We start from the raw sequence: 21,009 nt of genomic DNA on the forward strand, positions 1-21,009 counted from the left end.
GTGTGTGTGTGTGTGTGTGTGTGTGTGTGTGTGTGTGTGTGTGTGTGTGTGTGTGTGTGTGTGTGTGTGTGTCTAAATCAAGACTAAACTAAACTCACTATCTACACACCCAGGGTAACCACCCTGCTTAATGCTACATTGTGATCAACAAATCTGTGTTGAAATCATAGAAATAGACAAATTAAACCTCTAAACTGCACACACAAACACAGAAAGGTCTACGAGAAGTAACAAAAACTTGCACATACACACACCAACACACATGAATGGAAGAGGTGACACTCTCTGTCTCCCGCCTGCAGCTTCTGTCTCACCAGAGCACCGTGTTGGTGAGTCTGAGTGTCCAGTCTGAAATCCTCACACAGCCTGGAACTACAGAAGGTAAATGCATGTGTGCGCATTTTAAACACTATCATTTTCTATGAAGTTTCTAGAAGTCGTGATGCTAATTGCATTAGCGTGTAAATGTCAGAAGCTGCTGCATTGATCTACCCCAGGATGTCTCTGAAATTGACCATTGAACTATCAAAAATAATGACTTAATATTGCACATCTCAAGGTTGCAGGGAAATATGAATTACTGCTCCACCCATGCAGTCCCTCAAGCCTTCAGTGGATGAGGGAAAAATATCATCATCATCACAAACTTTGTATTAATGTGTTTTAGTATTGTCAAATGAGCTAAGGAAGTTAAAGCTTTAAAGAGATTTGGGTTTATGTAAGTGACTAAGGGAGGGACAGTTGTATTCTTCATCTTCATACATCTTGTGTGATTTGCATATGTGTTTAAATGTTACATTATATGTGTGTTTTACAGATTTCCTTCTGTCATTGTGTGTTAACAGAGCGATACAAACCAATCAGAAAATAAAAGTCATCATAATGAATCTGAGTTAAAACAACAGACGTCACATGAAGTAGGGTGTGAGGGATTTTTTGTCTCCCAATGGAGGACCCGCTTCCTGGAGACTTTATCTTTGAACAGGAAACTCCACTCCCCTCTGCATGAGACAGACACAGAGGTGTGGTCAACACACACACACACACACACACACACACACACACACACACACCCTCTACTTAATGATTCCTTACGCAATAGTACTCCACCCAGCCCCCACCCTTTTAACCCAAACCACACCATGCCACTACACAACACACACACACACACACACACACACACACACACACATTTGGGGCTCTACCAGACCCTCCCCCCTCTCCCCAACCCCTCACAGCCTAATGAGAACACAGTGACTTAAATCAGCTTTTTCTCTGAAATATAAGATGTTTAAAAATCAGCCAATCAGGAGTTTAGCAGCAGGTGGTTGGGTCCTGTGTGGTCGAGTTATAGGTCAGTCTCTGCACCCACCCCTTCCTTCACACTCGTCAGTTCTTCTACTGAGCAGAATAGATGATCAACTGAGATGATGTAACATGAACAATAACCTTCAAGGCAGCATATGAATCTGTTTCTTTGTGCAAGGTTTCTTTCAACTCAAACTGTTGGAATTCAAAGGGCTTTTTCGACATAGTACTGTAGTGAACTGGAAAACTAACAGTATATTCACAACAGTTTAAAGACACAAAATGGTGCATATAAAGTGTGTAAATGTGCAGCCTTCTTGGGTCTGACGGCATTTTCAGACACCGATGATTTTCGCATGCTCTGATATTGTTGTAAATTTGAGCAAACTTAACTTTTTTGTATTTAGCACAAGTTTACCTACAATAATATCTAAGTAGAATGTATTTCATGATTGTACTTTTTTTAAATAACCGTAATAGCAGTTGTACTAGCTTGTGGTGATCGTGTGAAGTCTTATGTATGTGATCATCAGACACACTACCATCTGCTCCGTTGTTTTATACAATTAATTTGCGATCCAAAAAAAGAGTTGGCGGCGGAGGGGCTCTGGCTCTTAACAGTGAATATGCAAAAAAAGGTTTTTAATAGCTAAGCCCAGGTAACTGTGACTGCACAAAGCTTACAGCAGGGCTATAAAACTATGTTGTTCAGCTGGACACAGAAAAAATAAAGAACGCAGACATCATCAAGGTCCAATAACGTCATTGATGTTCATTAGAACTAGTCATGTGGATTTACTGTTTGTATAGAAGAAAGGCTTTGTTTCTGTCAGCAGCTAAGTGGACAAATATTCCTGAAGTATTCACCTAAAATAGTTTTAGAATTGGTTGAATATATTGGATTATTATATATTGTTATAAATCTACAGGGTATACACTAAAATCACTCGCAATTTATATATACAAATCAAAGAAACTATTTTGTTTTGTCATGGAACAGAGACGGAATTAATCTAATACTTTTGATGTGTGTGTTCTCATTGCCAAGCAAAAACTCCCAAACAAAACTTTCCAGTTGGTTGTGTGGCCAGAGACAAAAACACTCCACTTGCCTTTCAGATTCACCAAGAAGGCTCTATTGCACAATTTACAATATCAGCTTTCCTAGAACCAATGGTAGCCTCAGTTTTCATCTCCTTACAGCTGGCAGTACAGATTCAACTAAGACAACATTCTGGATAATAAAAAACACTTTACTCAAAAGCACTTTAAAACGTTCATGAAACGTTCATGACAGTGTTGTCACTCTTATGCAGATACCTTCAAGTGTAACCAGAAAAACAACATTGAAAGCAACACAGAGGAGGACAAAATAGATGGCAGTAATAATCCTGCAGTGCAGCCTTTTTCTTAGCTGACTGTCCACACTGTCTCCATCTCTTTCTCCACCTTTCCTTCAAACTCTCCTTCCTCCATGTGCCCTCTTTCCCCATCTATCTCCTCAATGCCAAATTGTTTATTTTTGTCTCGATCCTCTCTTTTCCTCTCTATCCTCTCTGCTTTTATGCTTCCTCTCTTCATACCTCTCTCATCCTCCACCCACCCAGCTGACAACACCCTTCCCTCCTTCCTCATTTAGGCTGGGTTAACGTTACTGCTATAGCGTGCCTGGCAGGCCTCACCTTATGATTACAGTTCACACCCTTTATTCTGTACCCTCATCTGTTTCCAATTAAAACAACTAAAGTAAGTCAAAGGTGTAGCAGCAAGTCTGCGCTGCCAACCTGCCAGCTCATCCAGGGCTCCCAGAGTTTTATTACTCATTATTTTATTGAATCAGCCTTCAGAAAGCCTAACCACCGATAATCATTGTATTCTTAATAGCAATTAAAACTAGCAACCAGCCAGCAGACAAACACTAAAAATATGCCAATACAAGTAAGTTTGTCTTTTCTAATAGCCATGAGGCTGGCCAGGTAACAATGCATCACTACACATATTTGTATATGGAAGAGGTGGACCAAATAATGATTACACTTAATGAAAAATAATTTAAATTCTAAAACGTATAATTAAAATGTAGACAAAAAAGTTATGAGGTTGAGACATACGACTGGAACCTCCTATTATTATCAAAATTATTGGCAGAGCTCTTAATTTAGGACAAACCCAAACAACAACTACATTTAGGTATGAACGTTGTCTGCTGTTGTTTAATGTTTGTTTACATCAGTCATTATTGTAAACCCTGCAGGATAAAGGGCTAGATTTCCAACTATGATCAGTTAACAACAACAACAACATGCAAATCTTTATATAATGAAGACCAATTCTTCAATTATGTATTTATGTGGTAAAGTGCACTTTTTTTAGCTGGGGCATTAGGGGGACATAGAGGGTAACCCTTTCAGGGGTTCCTCTTAGGGAGGAGGTTTTCTCTTCAATAATGATTCACACACACACATACACAGTCTCTTGTCAGGGCGCTCTGCGGCTGCTGTGACCTCTGACCTTCTCACTATTCCTTTTTTAGAAGCTCGTTCGACTGATGCTCTCCCTGAAAGTCACTCAGGATTAAACAAACAAAAAGTCAACTCTGCCGCTCTAAATGCAGAACCACAAATGTCAACACGCTGTGAGAGTAATTAAGTGTCTGTTTGTTATGTGTGTTTCATGACTTTCTACGGCTTTTTTAACCATCCATCAATTATTCCCAGCCACCATCGGGACAGCCCGTGCTTCCTACTCCCTCACTTTCCAGACGTCACGTCAACGGAGCAGACGTACTCATCATGATCTTTAAATATGCAGAGAGTACACGAGCCCAGATAGCTCAGTTGGTAGAGCAGGTGCCCATTTATAGAAGTTCACTCCTTGACGCAGCGGTCCCGGGTTTGACTCCAACTGCCAGCCCTTTGCTGCATCCCATTCCCCCTCTCTTCCCCCTTTCAATTCTTCAGCTGGCCTGTCAATAAAAGGTCTAAAAATGCCCATAAAATTATAATTAAAACAAATATCCAGAGAGTACAGAAGCTTTCTTCTCAGAGCTGCCTGTCTTTACATTTACCCAGTTCCATTAATATATTCACTGCTACTGGAGGTCCTGGGTTGTAGGGGGTTTAATGCTTTGCTCAAAGGCTCTCCAACAGCAGCAGTTAACTGAAGACATAGCAGGTTCTCTCATTCACTTTCCCTTTCCAGAGATTTCCTCCTGCTGGGAACTGCTGAACCTACTGTTAAAGGCCTGCTGCGTGACCCCTTATGCTACCATTGTGCAATCATGAAAATCATTTTTTTAAGCAGAGAATCCAAACATTGACTTTTTTTAGCTTCTCAAATCTGTTAAATTTGCATTTTTCTTCTCTTGGAACTCAACTAACAGACTAACAAAGCTGTTTGAAGACATCTTCCTGGGCACTGGAAAAGGCAGTTTTTTTATTATTATTTCCTGACATTTTGTAGATTATATCAACATTGATTAGTTAATGAGAAAAATAATTGACCAATTAAATGAAAGTTTTTTTTTCCTGATATGAAATCTCAATACAAAGTCATCACAGCCTGGCTCCACCCTCGTACCTGCTGTCTTCTGTTCAATTTTCATTTTCCTTCAGTACTACATCTGGGTTTGCAGTATATTCTTGGGTTTTCGCCGGTCAAATATATACCGGTCCAATCAGTGGACAGAGGGAGTGTCTGAGAACAATGACAAGGGCGTGCAGGATTTTCCAGCATGCTCCGTTTGTGGTGAAGGAGTTAGCTAAGGCTAATGCTAGCGATGCTAAGCCGATGTCACAACCAAACGTTAGCGATTGGTTAAGCATGGCAGACGCAGAAATTTTAAACTTCAACAGAGTACCTGCCTTCAGGAAGTTATCAATGGAGACTGGCCAGACTCTCTGAAATGTACGAGAGTCTGCTAGGACCATAGTAAAATAAATGGACAATGCAACGTGATTTTCACTGAGTTAGGTGAAGTCTAACACACAGTTGCAGCAGAAGAAGAAGAAAAGTTGGGTAATTGGCATGTATTTTGATCACTGCTATGTCAATGGGATGAATTATCTCAAATCGCCAGGCTTTGTGGGTATCTTTTCTTTTTATAATATGACAGTATGACAGAAGGACTCAAGTTATGTTCAAGAAGAACAGATAAGAAACTGTTTTTAGTTGCTATCATTCATACGTAGTGTCCAATTTCACAAAGTGACAGGTGGAGGCATCTTTTCAACTTCTACTAGCGCTGCAAAAAATCCAATGTTTTCAATATTTTGGAGCAGGCTGTCAAATCAACATGTATTCAAAGTCAAAATGCTGAAGCTCCTTGGGTGTTTTTAATAAGGTTTTGAAGAGCGCCTTTGCACTGTTTGTCACTCTGTCAGCAGGATTTTCAAAAATCAATTTCCATTAAATTTGGAGAGCAGATAAGGTGGAAAACATTCCACTTTGTTTGATCATCCAAACAAACATGAACCTGAACATGATCGCTGTTTTTCTACAGTTTACCTGAAACAACACATGATCACGAGACGGCTCCTTGCATATTATTTAACAAAGGGCTGTCTTTAGTTTAAACCCCAACTTAAACCCCGGTCAGATAAAGCACCTTGATCTATTAATACCAACCTCTAAAATGAGTCTATCACAGCTCAGAGCATTTAATTTAACTTTGAATCCAATGCTTAGTGATCAAAAAATTGTTGTTGTTGCTGTTATGGTAACGCATTATAATAACACAAGGCACAAGCAATCAGATGATCAGACAGGTTGTAAACGAGCCAATAGCCACAATATCTAAACAACTTCATTTGGAGTTAAAACTGAAATAGAGCCTGAAGTGTTGGTAATAATCCCTCCGTGCACATCAAACCTGTGTGTTTACATCTACATCTAACCAGTACCGTGGGTCAACTGTGAGCAGGATGTCAGGATGTCAACTGTAATGGAAGATTTTGGAAAGTTTGGGTAAGAATTTAACTTGTTTTCTCTTTCAAATACATTGGACCTGGAGGTCTGTTTAGAGTCTGTCTGATCGTCTGACCAGTTGGTGTAAAAAGGAGGCCATTGCTCTAATTTACAAACAAAACTCAAACCTGGACTCCCTGAAGTGGGAACACTAAGGGAAGGGAGAGCAGAATCACTTAATATATAATTAGTTAATCGCTGACTCATTTGTAAATGTTACTCCCATGTATATACATAATGAAATCCTGCTCCAGCGTCTTGTTTATAATCTAAAGTTTTGACTCATCAATCCTTTCATCCACAGACCATCCAATTTCTTCTAACCAATCAACCAATCACCTCCATCCACCCTGTCCCCCCACCCCTCCTCACCGTGCACTCCATCTCCTCCGGCTCTGGTTTGATCTGTACAGAGGGCATGACTGTCTCGCCCTCCTCTTTCTCCTCCTCCTCCTTCTTCTTCACAGGCTGTGTCGCCACTTCCTCTCGCTCCTCTTTGCCCGCTTCCTCCTCTTCCTCCTCCTGCGGTGGCCGAGGCCTGGTCACCGGCTCCTCCTCCTCCTTCTCTTCCTCGTCCCGGTCTGCCGGCTGTGGTGCCGATGATGACGATGGTGGCGGTTGATGCTGTTGGGTCAGGGCACTCTGCTTGGCCGGGCTCCTCTGCTTCTTCAGGGCGCCAACAGCACTCTTCTTCTGCTTAGGAGTTGACTGGCACTGAGGAGGAGGAGAAGAAGAGATAGAAGGTGAGAGGGAGCTGTGACAAGTAGAGGAGGAAAGGTAGAAGGTAGGGGAAGACAGGAAGTGGCTGAGAAAGGGAAAGAGGAGGTGATAAGGGACCCCCCCTAGTTGAGGAGAAAAAGGGGGTGGGGAGAAATGGCAGAGAAAACAGGAGAAGGAAGGGTGGGAAACAGTGTAAAAAAAAAGCTTTCAAGAGGGTGAAAGGAGGGGAGTAAAGGATTTGAAGAAGGAATAAGGAGTAAAGTAGGTGAGGGGAGAAAAAGAAGGAAGCAAGAAATAAAAGGAGGAGACCAGATAAGAGGCCAGGAGGGGAGGAAGAGGGGGAGGAAGACAGGTATGAGAGGAAGTAAGACAGGAAATGGCATGCTCGAGTTTGGAGGGGGAAGTAAGCATGATTACAAGCATTACCTCTGCTCTAAAAGCTGGCTAAAGAAAACTCCTTCTCAAAAATCTGCCAGAAAAGGGGGGGGGGGGAGGTAAAACACACCCACACAGAACCATATTCTGTCTAAAAAAGATAGAAAATTAAAGACAAAGAGAGAGACAGAGGAGGCCAAGAGACAAATGCCTAATCCTGGGGCTGCCAGTGAGGGAATGAGAACGAAAGAGAAATAACAGAGACACAGACTGAGCAGGGAGGAGTAGCAGTGAACTGGCCCCTCCCTCCCTTTCAGCTCAGGCAGGCGGACACACCCTTTTCTGGAAGCCAAGCAACACACACACAGAAAAGGAGAGAGAGAGGTGTGGGGAGTGCTGAGGAACTCAACACACACACAGACTAGTAGTGCACACACCTCTTCTCTTCTTTTCTGTCTTCATTTTCTCTCTATGTCCACTTCCTTTCTCTGACATCTAAATGTAGTATGACTCTATGTGAGAATTAGTAGTACCAAACAAATGTTTCAATTTTTCTAAAGATGTAAATCATCTACTTGAAAGTTTCCAAAGAATGACAGCATAATATGACTTGAATATTAAGTGAGGTGGAGCACCGGTTATCATTTGAAATATGTCAATGCAGACAATATAGAGCTGGGTTTCATGCCAATACCCAAACAATACTTTTCTCCAAAAAGTCTTATTTTTATCTTCAAATGTCTATTCATCAACATGAACAAAGCTGCAGAATTATTTTCATTGTGCTGTCATCTGAGTGTACAAACCATATCCTCTTCAAAAGCACTAAGTAAGCAATATGAAATATAATCTACATTTCAATATCTTTATTTTTCTCTGCACATGCGGACTGGTTCTGCCGACCCACCACTGGGACGTGACCCACACTTTGAACACTGCTGATCTACACAAGTGGAAGTTGTCAAAGAGACGACTTCCCTTCTGATTTTTTTCTGTCTCTTTTAACTTGGCTGTTGCTGATGCAAATGCGGTTTCAGCCAACGTTTCTGGGGAATTTCTTAGAGTTGTGGTTCTAAAAAGAAATTTGACTTTTTGAAATCTGCACATCCACATTTGAACTATATTTGTATAAGTCTACATGCCCGGAATGTGAACCTGACACGATTAAACACAAGTGGAAACAGCTTGTTGGGTCACCCGATGAATGTAATTGAACCTGTGCACATAAAAGGACTGTCACACTGACCAATCCAGCATGGCTTAGGCTACATCTAATACTAGATTTCCATTTTCAAGTGGCGTTTTGAGACAAAAACAACCTCCATCCAAATAAAAGTTTTATCTCCAGTAGCAGAACTAAACTTTGTTTAAATTAACACGTCTGTCAATGCATATCACATGACCATTAGCATACACTGGGAATGCAGATGATGTTGTAAACGGGAAGCAGATTGTGTGACATTACCTCTGCGGTTCAAAATGATGGATGTTTAAAATGAAAATATAGAAAATATTTTGGAGAAAAAACGACAATGGCAAAAAAGTAAGATCAGGGATTTATTTGCTTGGAGAGACAAGGTGGAAATGTTATTGAAAGGCATGTAAGCCTACCTAAGCTTAAGACTGACTGACATGAATCGTCATTTCCAAAGGGACTTTAAAGGGACAGCACTGGTTCTAATGTCTAGAAATAACCAAAGATGCCTGTTTTTAAACCAAAAGGTTATAGTGTAAATTTAGCCCTAGTACTGAACATTTCATCCTTTGCGAGCAGGCTTCACACAGGAAGTGATGGTGAAATGTATTCACAGCTTCTTTCTCACAGTGCAAGAGACACTCAAATACACACTCTTGTTCTAGACTTCCTGTCTGCAGTAGCAACCCTGCTGTACAACCCACTGCTTATCAGGGGAAATAGTGCTATGTACAGTAACTACCATATACTGGAAGGATGAGGAGTGTTACCTATCCACATGCCTCTAGAAATGTATTTTAATTAAATGTTACATAAAGGAACAGCAACATGTAGCAATATAATCACTTGAAGATAAAAGTTCAGAATTCAGTAATAACTTTAGTAAAAGATGACATTTTAACAGTAAAAGAATAGTCATGTTAAGTGTTTGATAGTTTAGCGACATTAAAGGTATATGTATTCAGTAGAGTTCTAGAGGAAATGTACTTACTGTGCTGAATACTTCAAAAATTGGAAATAAAGATTGCTACAGAGCTGATTTTCTTTCTTTCTTCATCCTGAATCCAGCGCAGAGAGAAGCCATGATAAACAGTCCGCCTAAAAATGACAACATCCCTGGACTTTCCTACACTGACGCTAAGAAGTGTTTTTATCCATTTATTTTGTGTACTGTGTTGTGCCTGGTACTGAAAACAGACTGTTGCAATGCAGGCTGGCATGCCACCCAGCTCCAGGGGATTCCACAGTGAGGTGTGGCCTCAGCCAATCAGTCTGGGTGTGGCTCCAAGCACCACCCCTCTCACACACACACATACACACACACACACACACACACACACACACACACACACACAGAGAGGACACACAGTGGTCTCTCAATCCCATTGTGATGGGACAGAGCCCCCTCTGTGTCTCTAGACAAAGGTAAAAGCAGCTCGATGCCACACCTTCCTCCCCCAAACCAACAACCCACACACAGCCAGGCTCTGAAATTACAACAAACAACCTCCCTTAATCATTGTAAGTATCTTGTACTTTCTATTGGTCTTCATATCTTTTTATGAAAGGGATCTCTGGCCAAACAGACCACATAACACCACAATCATTGAGTGTGAGCTTTTTTTTTTCAGCCAGCTAAACACTGAGGGTAAGGGAGGTTTTCCATTGCAGCGACAGTCAACAATCACACATAAATAAATACCTTGATTTATTCATTCCATTGACTTATTAAAGGTTTCTACAGAAACAGGAACAGGAAATGGTCCAACATTCACTGCAGCTAAACGCTAGGTTAAAAGTGCAACCTTTTGGTTTATTTTAACACTGCTGTATGTTGATTTCCTGTTGTTAAAAAAAACTTTATACTTTACTTAAAAAGGGAAGAAAACTTCAAGTGTAGTTGTTTATAGGGTTCAGAAGAAGATAAGGTAAAAGATAACTGATCAACTGGAACCAGTTCCAACTGACTGAAAACTGATTGAGTGGAAAGGATGGTAATAGAGTAACCGGAATCTGAAAGGTCTTCAATAAATATGTTCCAACAAAAGTCATGTACTTATAGTTCATTGTCTGTTGTCTTTGTTTCGGGGGAAGGGGTTGTTCCAGCATGAGGTTTTCATACCGTTACCGTTTGCTGGCCTCCTTAACATCTATTCTCTTTTGTGATGGGCCACTTCTTCTCTGCCTTTCATGTTGGACCTGCCCATTCAGTTCTGTGGAAGTATCATAAATACAAATGTCTCTCCTTCAACAATCAAACAGATCCTGAATGAAATCAGACATCCTAATCACCTTCTTCTAATCGTCTCATCAAGTTGTAAATTTATCCAACGGAAAAACTAACTGTAAATGTTAACAATGACTGGCCGTCACAGGATGGGAACTCAGGAGGTGCTTAATCTCACAGCCAAAGCACATTCTGGATCCTATGTTTTGTCATCCCAAAGCTGTTGGGGGAATTTTGGCAAATGAATAATAGAATTAAAACACATTTCATGCTTGACAGTTAGATGATATGAAGCACCCCTTTTAGTTGTGAAAGCTTCATTGTTGACATTTTTAGGTCTTGAGGAGGGAGGATTTGTTTTGGTCTGCGGACGGCTGAAGCTGTTTTTCAGCTAAAGAGCAAAACTTCTTTATCACCAACTTTTTACAGCCACTTTTCCAATCTACAGAAGTATCACTGTCCGGTATTTGGAATAAGGATTTCTGATAAGTTAAAAAAACTTTTTTTATAGACCGTTTTATGTTTTATGTCATTTAAAAATGATCTTGTCTTACACCGTTCTATAGCTTTCATATGCAGCAATGATTTCAGAGTTGAAAACAGATGTGTGTGATATTTAGCTACAGCAAAAGGCCTTAAATTCTTCACTATTATGACCCGTGAATTCCTGTTTACAGATTCCAAAATAAATCTGCTCAAAAGGTTGTGGATTGGAGGAGCGAAGTGCTGTAGCCAGACCTGGATCGAATAGGATTTGCAAATAATTCCTTAGTGCTTGTTTAAACCTAATCTGGAGCTCCAGCTAGGTGGAGTTCAGACAGAGCCACATAAGCACTACATGACAGAAAAAAAACACACTGAATGAAAATGTTAAGTCTTTTGAACTTTCTGTAGCTGTGCTTTAGCATACAATCCACACCCATTCTATAGCTCTGTACAGAATCGTAATTTCCCAACTGGGGATCAATACACAGTATAAATTATTAAATTATTAGTATTAAAAGGAAACGCTGAGAATCTTTTGCAAATCCAACTTGAAGGGGTAGGAGTGAGTGAGGGGGCCAGGAGGGAGAGAGAGAGTGTGTGTGTGTGTGTGTGTGTGTGTTTGTGTGTGTGTGTGTGTGTGTGTGTGGTAGATAGTGAAAGACTGAGTGCACATACTGTATATGCGCATGTTGCCTGTGTGTGGAGGAGGGGTCCCACTGAGTTCCAGGAATAAGAAGGGTGGGGTGGGTGTGACCCTGTCAGCCTCTGATCCTACCACAGGAAGTTAGGATGGGGGAAGAGAGGGACAAGTAGGACTTAAAGACCAACAGACAGACAGAGATGCAGAGTTGGAGGAAAGAGCAAACCTTTCTACGACCTGATTCGAGAATCAAACAACAGACAACGCTGCAGAGGAGGGTCTGGCTAGTCCACACAGCATTCCGGGATGGGAGAAAAACATGCTATGGTTTACTGGCATTTCTTTAAACCAATCACAATCGTCTTGGCCATACAGAGCAATGGCACCTAGCCTCGTGAAGAAACTTGTTTTGGCGGAACACGCATACGTTCAAAAATTGTTTTAGTTTTGCAACAGAAAACTCAGATTGGACAGATATCTTAGACTGTTTAGCTGATACATTTTCACAATGTTTGACATTTTATAGACTAAATAATTCACTTATGATAAATCAGTGACAAATATAATTATTTGTTGGCAACCCTAAAAACAGCCTAAAGGGAACACCAGCTAACTAGGTCAAAACTCACTGACTAATAGTTGTTCTGCAGCCGTCCACTAGATCTGTCTCTGGGATTCAAACAGGTCAATCTCAACATTTTTACATCTATTTTTAACCGGTAAAAGGCAGACTGAGTGTAAACTGAACATTCTGCTTCATCCTCATAGGTATGTATAAAATTGTCACTGTTGAGCTATTGGGAGCTGAGGAGAGGAGTTTCGTCGGATTTCTGAGTTGTTTGGACAGTGAAAGTATATGGCAATAAGAAGGCACATATGATGGAGACCTGACAGGTGGGGTGCTGGATGGACTTGTCATGAATGCTTCCCAAACATTTCTACTTTGTATCAGACATAAAGGAACACCCTTAAAAACAGAAACCTCAGGAATCGAGTAATCGTATCTTCCTCTCACTAGTAGCTCAGTCCGTACAGAGTTGGGTTGGGTTCAAGTCCCCGTACGGAATGTGAATTTGGTAGCTAGAGAGATGGCAGTTCACTTCCTGGGCACTGCAAGGTGCTCTTGAGCAAGGCGTCCTATATGATATTGGGGAGCCCGCGGCTTGCATGAAAAAAGACCTGGCGCGTATCTTTAGAGGCGCAGAGATGCGTTTTCAAAGCTCCATTCTTAGTGGCAGAAGGTCTGGACCAAAACTAGAACATTAAATTTCAAAGAATGGCATGCTGTTCCCTCCTGCTCTCTGTGACCACTTATACTATGTGTTCATATAGACAATTTCATGATTATGTTATTCTCATTTACATTTTCTTCTGTTTCTGTTGTCAGAAACCAGTAAGAAATAGTAATCTAATAGCAGCTACTAAGTGAATGCTGTGTTGAGTGATCGGCTATACTGACAATTACTAGGAGAGAGAGAGATTAAAATAAGTTACGTTGTGTTTTGTAAAATCTCCATTTTCCTAAAATACCAAGGCAGCGATCTCAGATATATCTACTCTGAATGTTGCAGGATTGACACTGAAAGAAAAATAAATATATTTGTTAATTTAACAGGTTTGCTGTAGACGGACTCTTTGACTCTGGGATCTTGTTTTAGATATGATTTACCATTTTCTGACAGACATTAGAATATTTAAAAACACAACCAGCAAATTTAAATTCATTATTACACAAAAACTCTTGCTGAGCTTCTTTTTTTTTTTTTTTTACAGAGCGGGTGAGAGAAAGGGTGGGACAGAGACACTATCTGGGTCAGTGCTCTCCTCTCTGTCACTGCTGCCTCTCTCCAACACCCCCGGCCCTCTGTGTGTGTGTGTGTGTGTGTATGTGTGTGCTTTTGAGAGGGGGGAGGGGGATTGCCCCAGTCAGTCACACTCGGTTCATGCCCATATGTACACGTACACGGTTCATGTCTGGTTTTGCCCACACCCATGAACGCTCACGCAGCACTTTTCCAAAGCATTTACAAAAAACCCTATTGAAGGAACACACACACACACACACACACACACAGAGAGGACACACACACACACACACACACAGCAATAGGTCCTTTTCATGAGAAGTGCAGATAAAGATATCTTGGCTCCATTTAGCTGGAATTTTTTGTTTCTGTCCATATTCTGTTAGACACAGAGTTTCCTTCAATTGTATTGTTTTTAACTACAGAGAAGCAACTTCAATGTGACTAAAAGTACAATCAGTATGAGAAGAGGAAGAGAAATAATTGAAATTAAAACACAGGTGGAAAGGTTTTTTTCTCCCCATAACGGCTGCCTGCTCATGCCGCTGTGGGTTCAATCTCAGTTCATAGCGGTGTCTAAGATCCTCCCGACACGCTGTTGATAGCATTCAGACATAAAATGATCATTTATCAGTGCAGCGAATGCAAAAGCAGTCAAAGCTCAGGTTCCATCCTAGTAGGAGGTTATGCATCTTTATAGATTTTATGGCACACTGAGGGTAATTTGGGCACGTTTCAATAGAGAAGGAAGCATAGGGACAAAGACAAGGTGCTAAAGGAGGCCCAGACTGACCAATAATGGGGGCATTAGCATTTAAAAGGTTTCCCAGTCACTCCTTCACCAAACCACGTCTGTCTAGTTGCTTTAGAATATTAAATTATTTGCTGTTCCTGAGGATGTTGACACCTTGGTGGGGATGTTCCAAGATGGCGCTCCGTAAAAAAAGAAGAAAAAAAAGGCTTTAGTCTTATGGCTGTGTCTATGTTCTTGGACATTTGCTTCTTTTCTTGAATAGAGGTGGTAGTCGTTGCCATTGACCTCATCTTCTGTTGTGTTGACATGGAGGCAATGGAGGCGGTGACAGCAACAGCTCGCTATCTGAAAGTACCTCTAGATGCACTAAAACCTTTCATGCCAACAAACTCTACCGGAGCGCCCAAAAATATTTGGTTATGGCATTGTTGGCCAGTTATCAATGTGAAAAAGAAAAACACTAACCAACTCCTAAGGGCAGTCATTCATTTACAGACAAGACTAGTTCAAGTGCAGGTCAGAAGCTCCAAGTGCAGGTCAGAAGCTCGGTGACCTGATATTTCCGAAGAGCCACTATGATTTATGGAAGGGAGACATGCTTGATTGGTCAAACAAAACTCAATTCAAGTCAACGTAATCTGTGTCTATCATCTGTACTCTACCTGAGAGTTCCTGATAGTTTTACCTTTAACAAATTTGAATGGTATAAGAAACTACGATGAAATCAAATTAAAGTGCAGAGAGAAGAATGGAGAAGAGAAAATAAGAGGAGAGTAGAGAAGAGAAGTTGGGAGAGTGCAGGGAGGTCAGTTCCCACTGGTTTCCAGTTGAGGGTCCAAACATTGCACAACTTCTGTAACTGGAGTCCCTAACACACACACACACACACACACACACACACACACACACACACACACACACACACACACACAGCCTCAACCTTGAGAAGCAAGAAGACCCCCTCATAGGGAAGGAGGCTTCGAGGCAAAATTATAGACAAGTCAATGTGTGTGTGTGTGTGTCTGTGTGTGTGTGTGTGTGTGTGTGTGTGAGTGTGTGTGTATGCTAATACATATGGTGTGTGAGCAATTAGGGTCAGAATCTTTTGGCCAGTGCACTTTATATAGACAAATTCACACATGCACAAACACACACACCCCTCCCTCTCTCATTTTTCTTCCCCCTTTTGACCTCCCTTACGTTATGTTGCTGTGTGCGTGCGTGCATGTGGACGGGTGGGGCTTGGTTAATAAGTTGCAGAGATGAGAAGGGCAGTTGGGTGGAGGCTGTTTAGGTTCTTAAGGGCTAGGCCCCCAAAAATCAGATCTGTAACAGGACGTCCTGTGCTTACTATCCTGGCAGTTTTTATCACTTGAGAAAAATACTAGAGGGGCTGTATTGGTTGGGGTCGATGCTTCAAGTACCGTAGAGACAATGATGGTTAGATTTGTCAAATTTCATGAAAACATTAGAGACTGCATTTTTTTTGCAGTAAGAATTTATCCGAAAATGTTGTTGCTCAACAGATGTACAGTGTACAAAGACTCAGACAATGAATCATTACTCCCATAATACTGTGATTTCCATGAATTATTCTCAGCCTCGAATGCTTCTCTCTTTATATGGGTATGTTGCATGCAACTGCCCGCCATGTTGCTGTGGCCTGAGGCTCGCTGTACCAAGCAGTGCCATCTCTATAGTGTCCTCAAAGGACGGAGCAAAACACCGACTGCGAGAGAGGGGAGGAGGAAGAACCAGTGTGAGGGCATGGAGTCAGACAAGAGAGTTAAAAGGAGCTAGGAGTGTCAGTGTAAAATGAAAAACAAAACTGCAAGGGAAGAGGAGTAGAAGGAGAGAAACCTTTGTCACCCTCACTCACACAGCTGTGACCTTACACGCGTATGTCTTCCTCCTCTAACTCATTCCACTCTTTCTCCTCTTCATAACCCGCTCACAAATCTTCACTGTCCTCCCAGTTGTGGCTTCATCACCACAACACAGTAATTACATGAATTCATTTGTAGAAAAATAATGAATATTGAAAGTAAACATGGTAGCCATGATGCTGTAATATTACATAATCACATGCTGAGATAACACGCACACAGCACTGAAAATACAGGTGTACTTCTTTGCAATGTTGACGGAGCAGACAAACTTATCGCCAGTACCCAACCACTCCCTGACAGTTTCACTCACTCCACCCTCTTTCAGCTGGGGAGCGACCACCGCCTCTTAAAGGGCCAGGGTCCTCCTTAGAGCGGCCTCCCCTGCGGCTGTACACAGGGTTCAGGACAGGAGGTGCTGCAGTAAGTTCAGAGCTGGAGCTGCAGTGACGCTCATGGAGAAACACAGAAAGATAAAATGTGCCGAGTGTCCGTGAGCCCGGGTCACCATGGATACTCTTTGATCTGGAAAATCATGTCATCATGGCAAGATCAGGACTAAAGAGTACAGAAGAGCTGAGGGATTCAGATGTTTTCACTTGCAATAAATACGTTAAATATTAAATAAATGTTAAATGTAATTAAACTCCTTTTCAACACAATTGTATTGCATCATTAAGAATGACATGATGAAGTAAAACTAAAATTCAAAAGCTAATTTTTAAATAAAGCTTTCTCCGCATCCCTACTTTGGATAACAGAAACGTTGCCTGTACTGTAACTGTTTCAGCATGAATACCAACCAGCCCTTCTAAAAAAAACAATTTTTTGCATGACCATTATTTGTTTATCAGACTGCCTTACAAATGGAGAGAGTCTTATATACTTCAATTGGGGATGTGCTGAAGGTTCCAGCAGATATTCCCCTTGTTGACTTTCACTGGACTGCCGGCAAATAAGAAGGAATTCACCGATTGAATTGGCTGATGTTGATATGTTGTGTGGCATCAATTTTGTGCTTACTAAATAATAAATAAATAAAACAACAGTAGCTGACATGTGCTGTTCCTGCTGCAGCTGCTGACAACTACTAGGCGGCAGAAAGGCCAATGGCTGGACACGACTCTGGAATGTCTGACGAGGGCAACATGTGTTTACAAATGAAAGTGAAAGAAAATGTCGCCCGTGTGGGAGTATTACACTGACTATGTTTACATGCACATAATATTCTGTTTGTTGGCATTATTCTGGAAAAGGCAAAACGCCAACGAAGCAGTTTACATGGCTAATGAAGGAGAATAGTCCACTAAGATTCCCTTTTTTATACAACTGTGCAAAATATGCAAAACAAGTTTTCCACTGTTGGCAGACATGTTCAACAAGGCAAACACAGCTCTTCCTCTTTCATTCCTTCAACCAGCATCTTGAAAAGGTCACATATTCTCAAACCCCTTGACTTCCAAGACTTAAACTAATGCAGGTTGCGTTGCATAGTGTCAGTCTTGAAGCAATGACATTTATTTCACTGTGTTGCAGCAATTAAAAAATTGACCACCTGAGGCTGCGTTGCCTGACATGGACGAGGGCAGCGCAACCACTGGAGTCCCGCCTCCCGGTCCTCTGCTATGGCACGACTCCTTGGGGAGCACTATACCACTCAAAGTGAGGCTGGCATCAAAGCAGAACAAACTTTTAAAGAGAGACTCCCACACCCCTTGGATTGCACCCCTACAGAATAAGGTTCCCCGGGCTGGCCAAGTTAGCGCGGAGGTAACTGTGCATCCCGGCAACGTCAGTCCCTTCAGAGCGGCTGGACTGACAGTCATCAGGTTGCGGAGGGTCTGACCCTAGATGATGTCAACATGCTTATCTTTCTCAACAAAAATCAGTGGACTGGTACAGAAGTTGTATGTGAGTTATTAGTTATTTTTATGAGGCTTTGTTAAGTATCTTTATTTGTTAAGTAGCCTAAATTAATTGTTAGGTTGGCCAATCTCTCTCACCCTCTTTCTCGACTTATTGCCTATTCCATGGATAGTTTTGAGTTACATTTTCACAACACCTGTCAGATCTAAGTATTATGGTTTTGGTTTAGCTATTGTTTAGCATGTTTCTTTTTTATTATTAATTATTTTGGAACAAACGAGGGTCTCTGTTTGAGAACACTGGCTAACAGCTGCAGGTTCCGCTGCTTTAGAGCACTCTACTCTAAGCCTAAAAAACATTCAGTTTAACTGCCGAAAACTGGTCTTATGGTAATAAAGATCTCAATGAGAAAAAGCACGTTGTATTTTTGTATTTTCATTGCATTTTAATTTACAAAAAGTTAAATAAATTATACATTAGAAAATAAAAATACTAATGATTACTCAATAGTCGACGGTCGCTTAAGAAGATTTAATCGAATGCCCATCCCTAGTCACTGCTGTTGTACAATATTCTTGAAGAGAACTTGAAAAAAATGACATGCAAAGAGAGATAGAGAGAAAGAGAGAGGGGCAAAGCAGAAGATAAATTGGAGTAGTGAGATGGAGAGAAAGATGAGAGATGGAGGAATTGGAATGAAGTTTGTCTTTGTAAGTAGATTTGATTTACTCATGTTGCCAAAGACAAACACAGACTGCTTCAACCCACAAAAACATGTTGTATTACTGTCATTTGGATTTTCTTTTTCATTCTGTATGGACATTTTTTCAGCACTTTCCTGTTTTTGTTTTCTTTGCCATCATTGCAACAACCGATTGGCTGCTTTCATTGCCTTGTTGAGCGTTTTTTCTTACTTTCAAATACTGCATCTTGACAGACAAACATATTTAAAAAATGCACTTAAATTCCCGGCATTGGTATCTTTTCATTCAATGAAATTAGACAAAACTCTCCTATCAACATTAGTCTTTTATCAAAGTATACTGAATTGCCATAGCACCTGCATTTGTACTAAAAACTCTCTATATTGACAAACGTATGAAATTATATTACAATAGACTTTAATAATCCAACTCCTTCCATTAAGATAACATCAATAAACTGTTCCTTTGCTGCCACCACCCAAACAAACCATTAGCAAAAGGCATCTGAGTGCTGTGTAACTAACCAATCACCCGGCAGCATCCAGCAAGCTGACTGCCAACTTTCCTGCACCAAACCTCTCATGGCATTTCTCTGACGTCCACAAGAAAAACACTGCAGGGAGCAGGGGCAGTCTGGGACAAAACTTCTGCCCTGGCACTGTAGCCACACCAACCCACATTACCACGCCCATGCAGCCCCACCCACAGACACGTGGATTCACTAATTACACTTGTGTACAGATGAAGAAATGATATAAGCAGTACCTTATGTAAGAGATTTTTAAATGTTTAATGTAACTTTCAAACAATGCTTACTACTTTTTAAAGAGCACACATTTATAACAACTTGACATATACTGCCTATCCATGCCGTGTGTAGGCTGTTACTGTCATGAAATGTTGAGGGTAAAAGACTTCAATTTCTGCATTCTGATACATTTTAAGGAACCAATTTATGGTAAATATTTCTATATTTATGGCAAGAAAATCACACAATTCGGCTGGCAGGTAACAACTGAAAATACAAAATATAATGGGATATTATTTTATTCAGTAGTCCAATAAGGGGGCTTTCACTTCTGGGACATAAGACATCACTTGACCCCAAAGTCCAGGCTCATGTTAACTTTTTTCCCCCCAAGGAGACCATTTTGCTACCAAGTTGAAAAATGTAGGATTGACTTATAGGCTACTGCTTTTACGGATAAATTGTACATTAACACAATCATATTATGGATACAAAACGTTGTGAAGTGTAATGTCTTCTACATTCTATTGATAAAAAATGATCAGTGAAGTTGAATATACAGTGTAATGGACCACCACAGTTCATGCATAGGCCTACATGTGAACAGCGGATTAATTGCAGTTTAAACTATATGGTGTAAAACTAAACACCACGTGAATGGGGAGCAGCAGAAATACGAGCAGAACGAACCTGCTTGTTCAGCGTTTTCATGTGCACTCCTAAAGGCCTACATTTCGCATCAGGCGTTAAAACCAACTGTACCAAAACACCAAATTAGACTACTATTTAACGCAACGAGACGTTTTTGACCGGTTATGAAACTGTCTCAGTTTAATACTGATGCCGTCAAATGGCTGCACGGACAGACAGCAATCGGAGCTCTGGCAAAGCTCTGCGCCCGTCAGCAGCGGCTTCTTGCTGCACAGCCGGTCCCCCAGAGAAGCCTCTGATTGGGTCGATCGGCCCATCTTGGGACCAGGCCGGCTGTTGCCGACGGGCCAACTCCTTAATATTTATTATTTGTTTCAATATAATTATTATTATAACCAACTTTGAAATTGTGCAAATGATAAAAACCTGTCCTATGGAATTTGCCAAAATTGCCAGATGGCCAATCCGCCCCTGGTAGGGAGTCAAGCAATGTGAGCTGTAATTTATGTAATTATTTTATGTATGTGTACACTACGGTACACAAATAATGTGAATTATTTTAATGTTAAAACAACTAAATTAATCAGCAGCAGGATGAAACACCAGGGAACATTATTTATTATCACGTTATTTGAAGCTTTGTAAAGTGGTTTTTGGCGAACATGATACCAAAGTGTTG

At 40.9% G+C, this 21,009-nt stretch overlaps 1 protein-coding gene across 3 annotated transcripts in view; it reads right to left on the reverse strand.

Moving 5' to 3' along the window:
• Positions 1-21,009, reverse strand: part of klf8 (Kruppel-like factor 8) — a 57,579-nt gene that overhangs the window by 16,905 nt on the left and 19,665 nt on the right. For all 3 annotated transcript variants that reach the window (XM_034889386.1, XM_034889385.1, XM_034889387.1), the window contains one exon: positions 6,646-6,987. In XM_034889386.1, the coding sequence (XP_034745277.1) occupies positions 6,646-6,987 (342 nt within the window). The remainder of the gene's footprint in view (positions 1-6,645; positions 6,988-21,009) is intronic.

The sequence above is a fragment of the Etheostoma cragini genome, chromosome 13, assembly GCF_013103735.1.
Source record: "Etheostoma cragini isolate CJK2018 chromosome 13, CSU_Ecrag_1.0, whole genome shotgun sequence".
Taxonomy (NCBI): Eukaryota; Metazoa; Chordata; class Actinopteri; order Perciformes; family Percidae; genus Etheostoma; species Etheostoma cragini.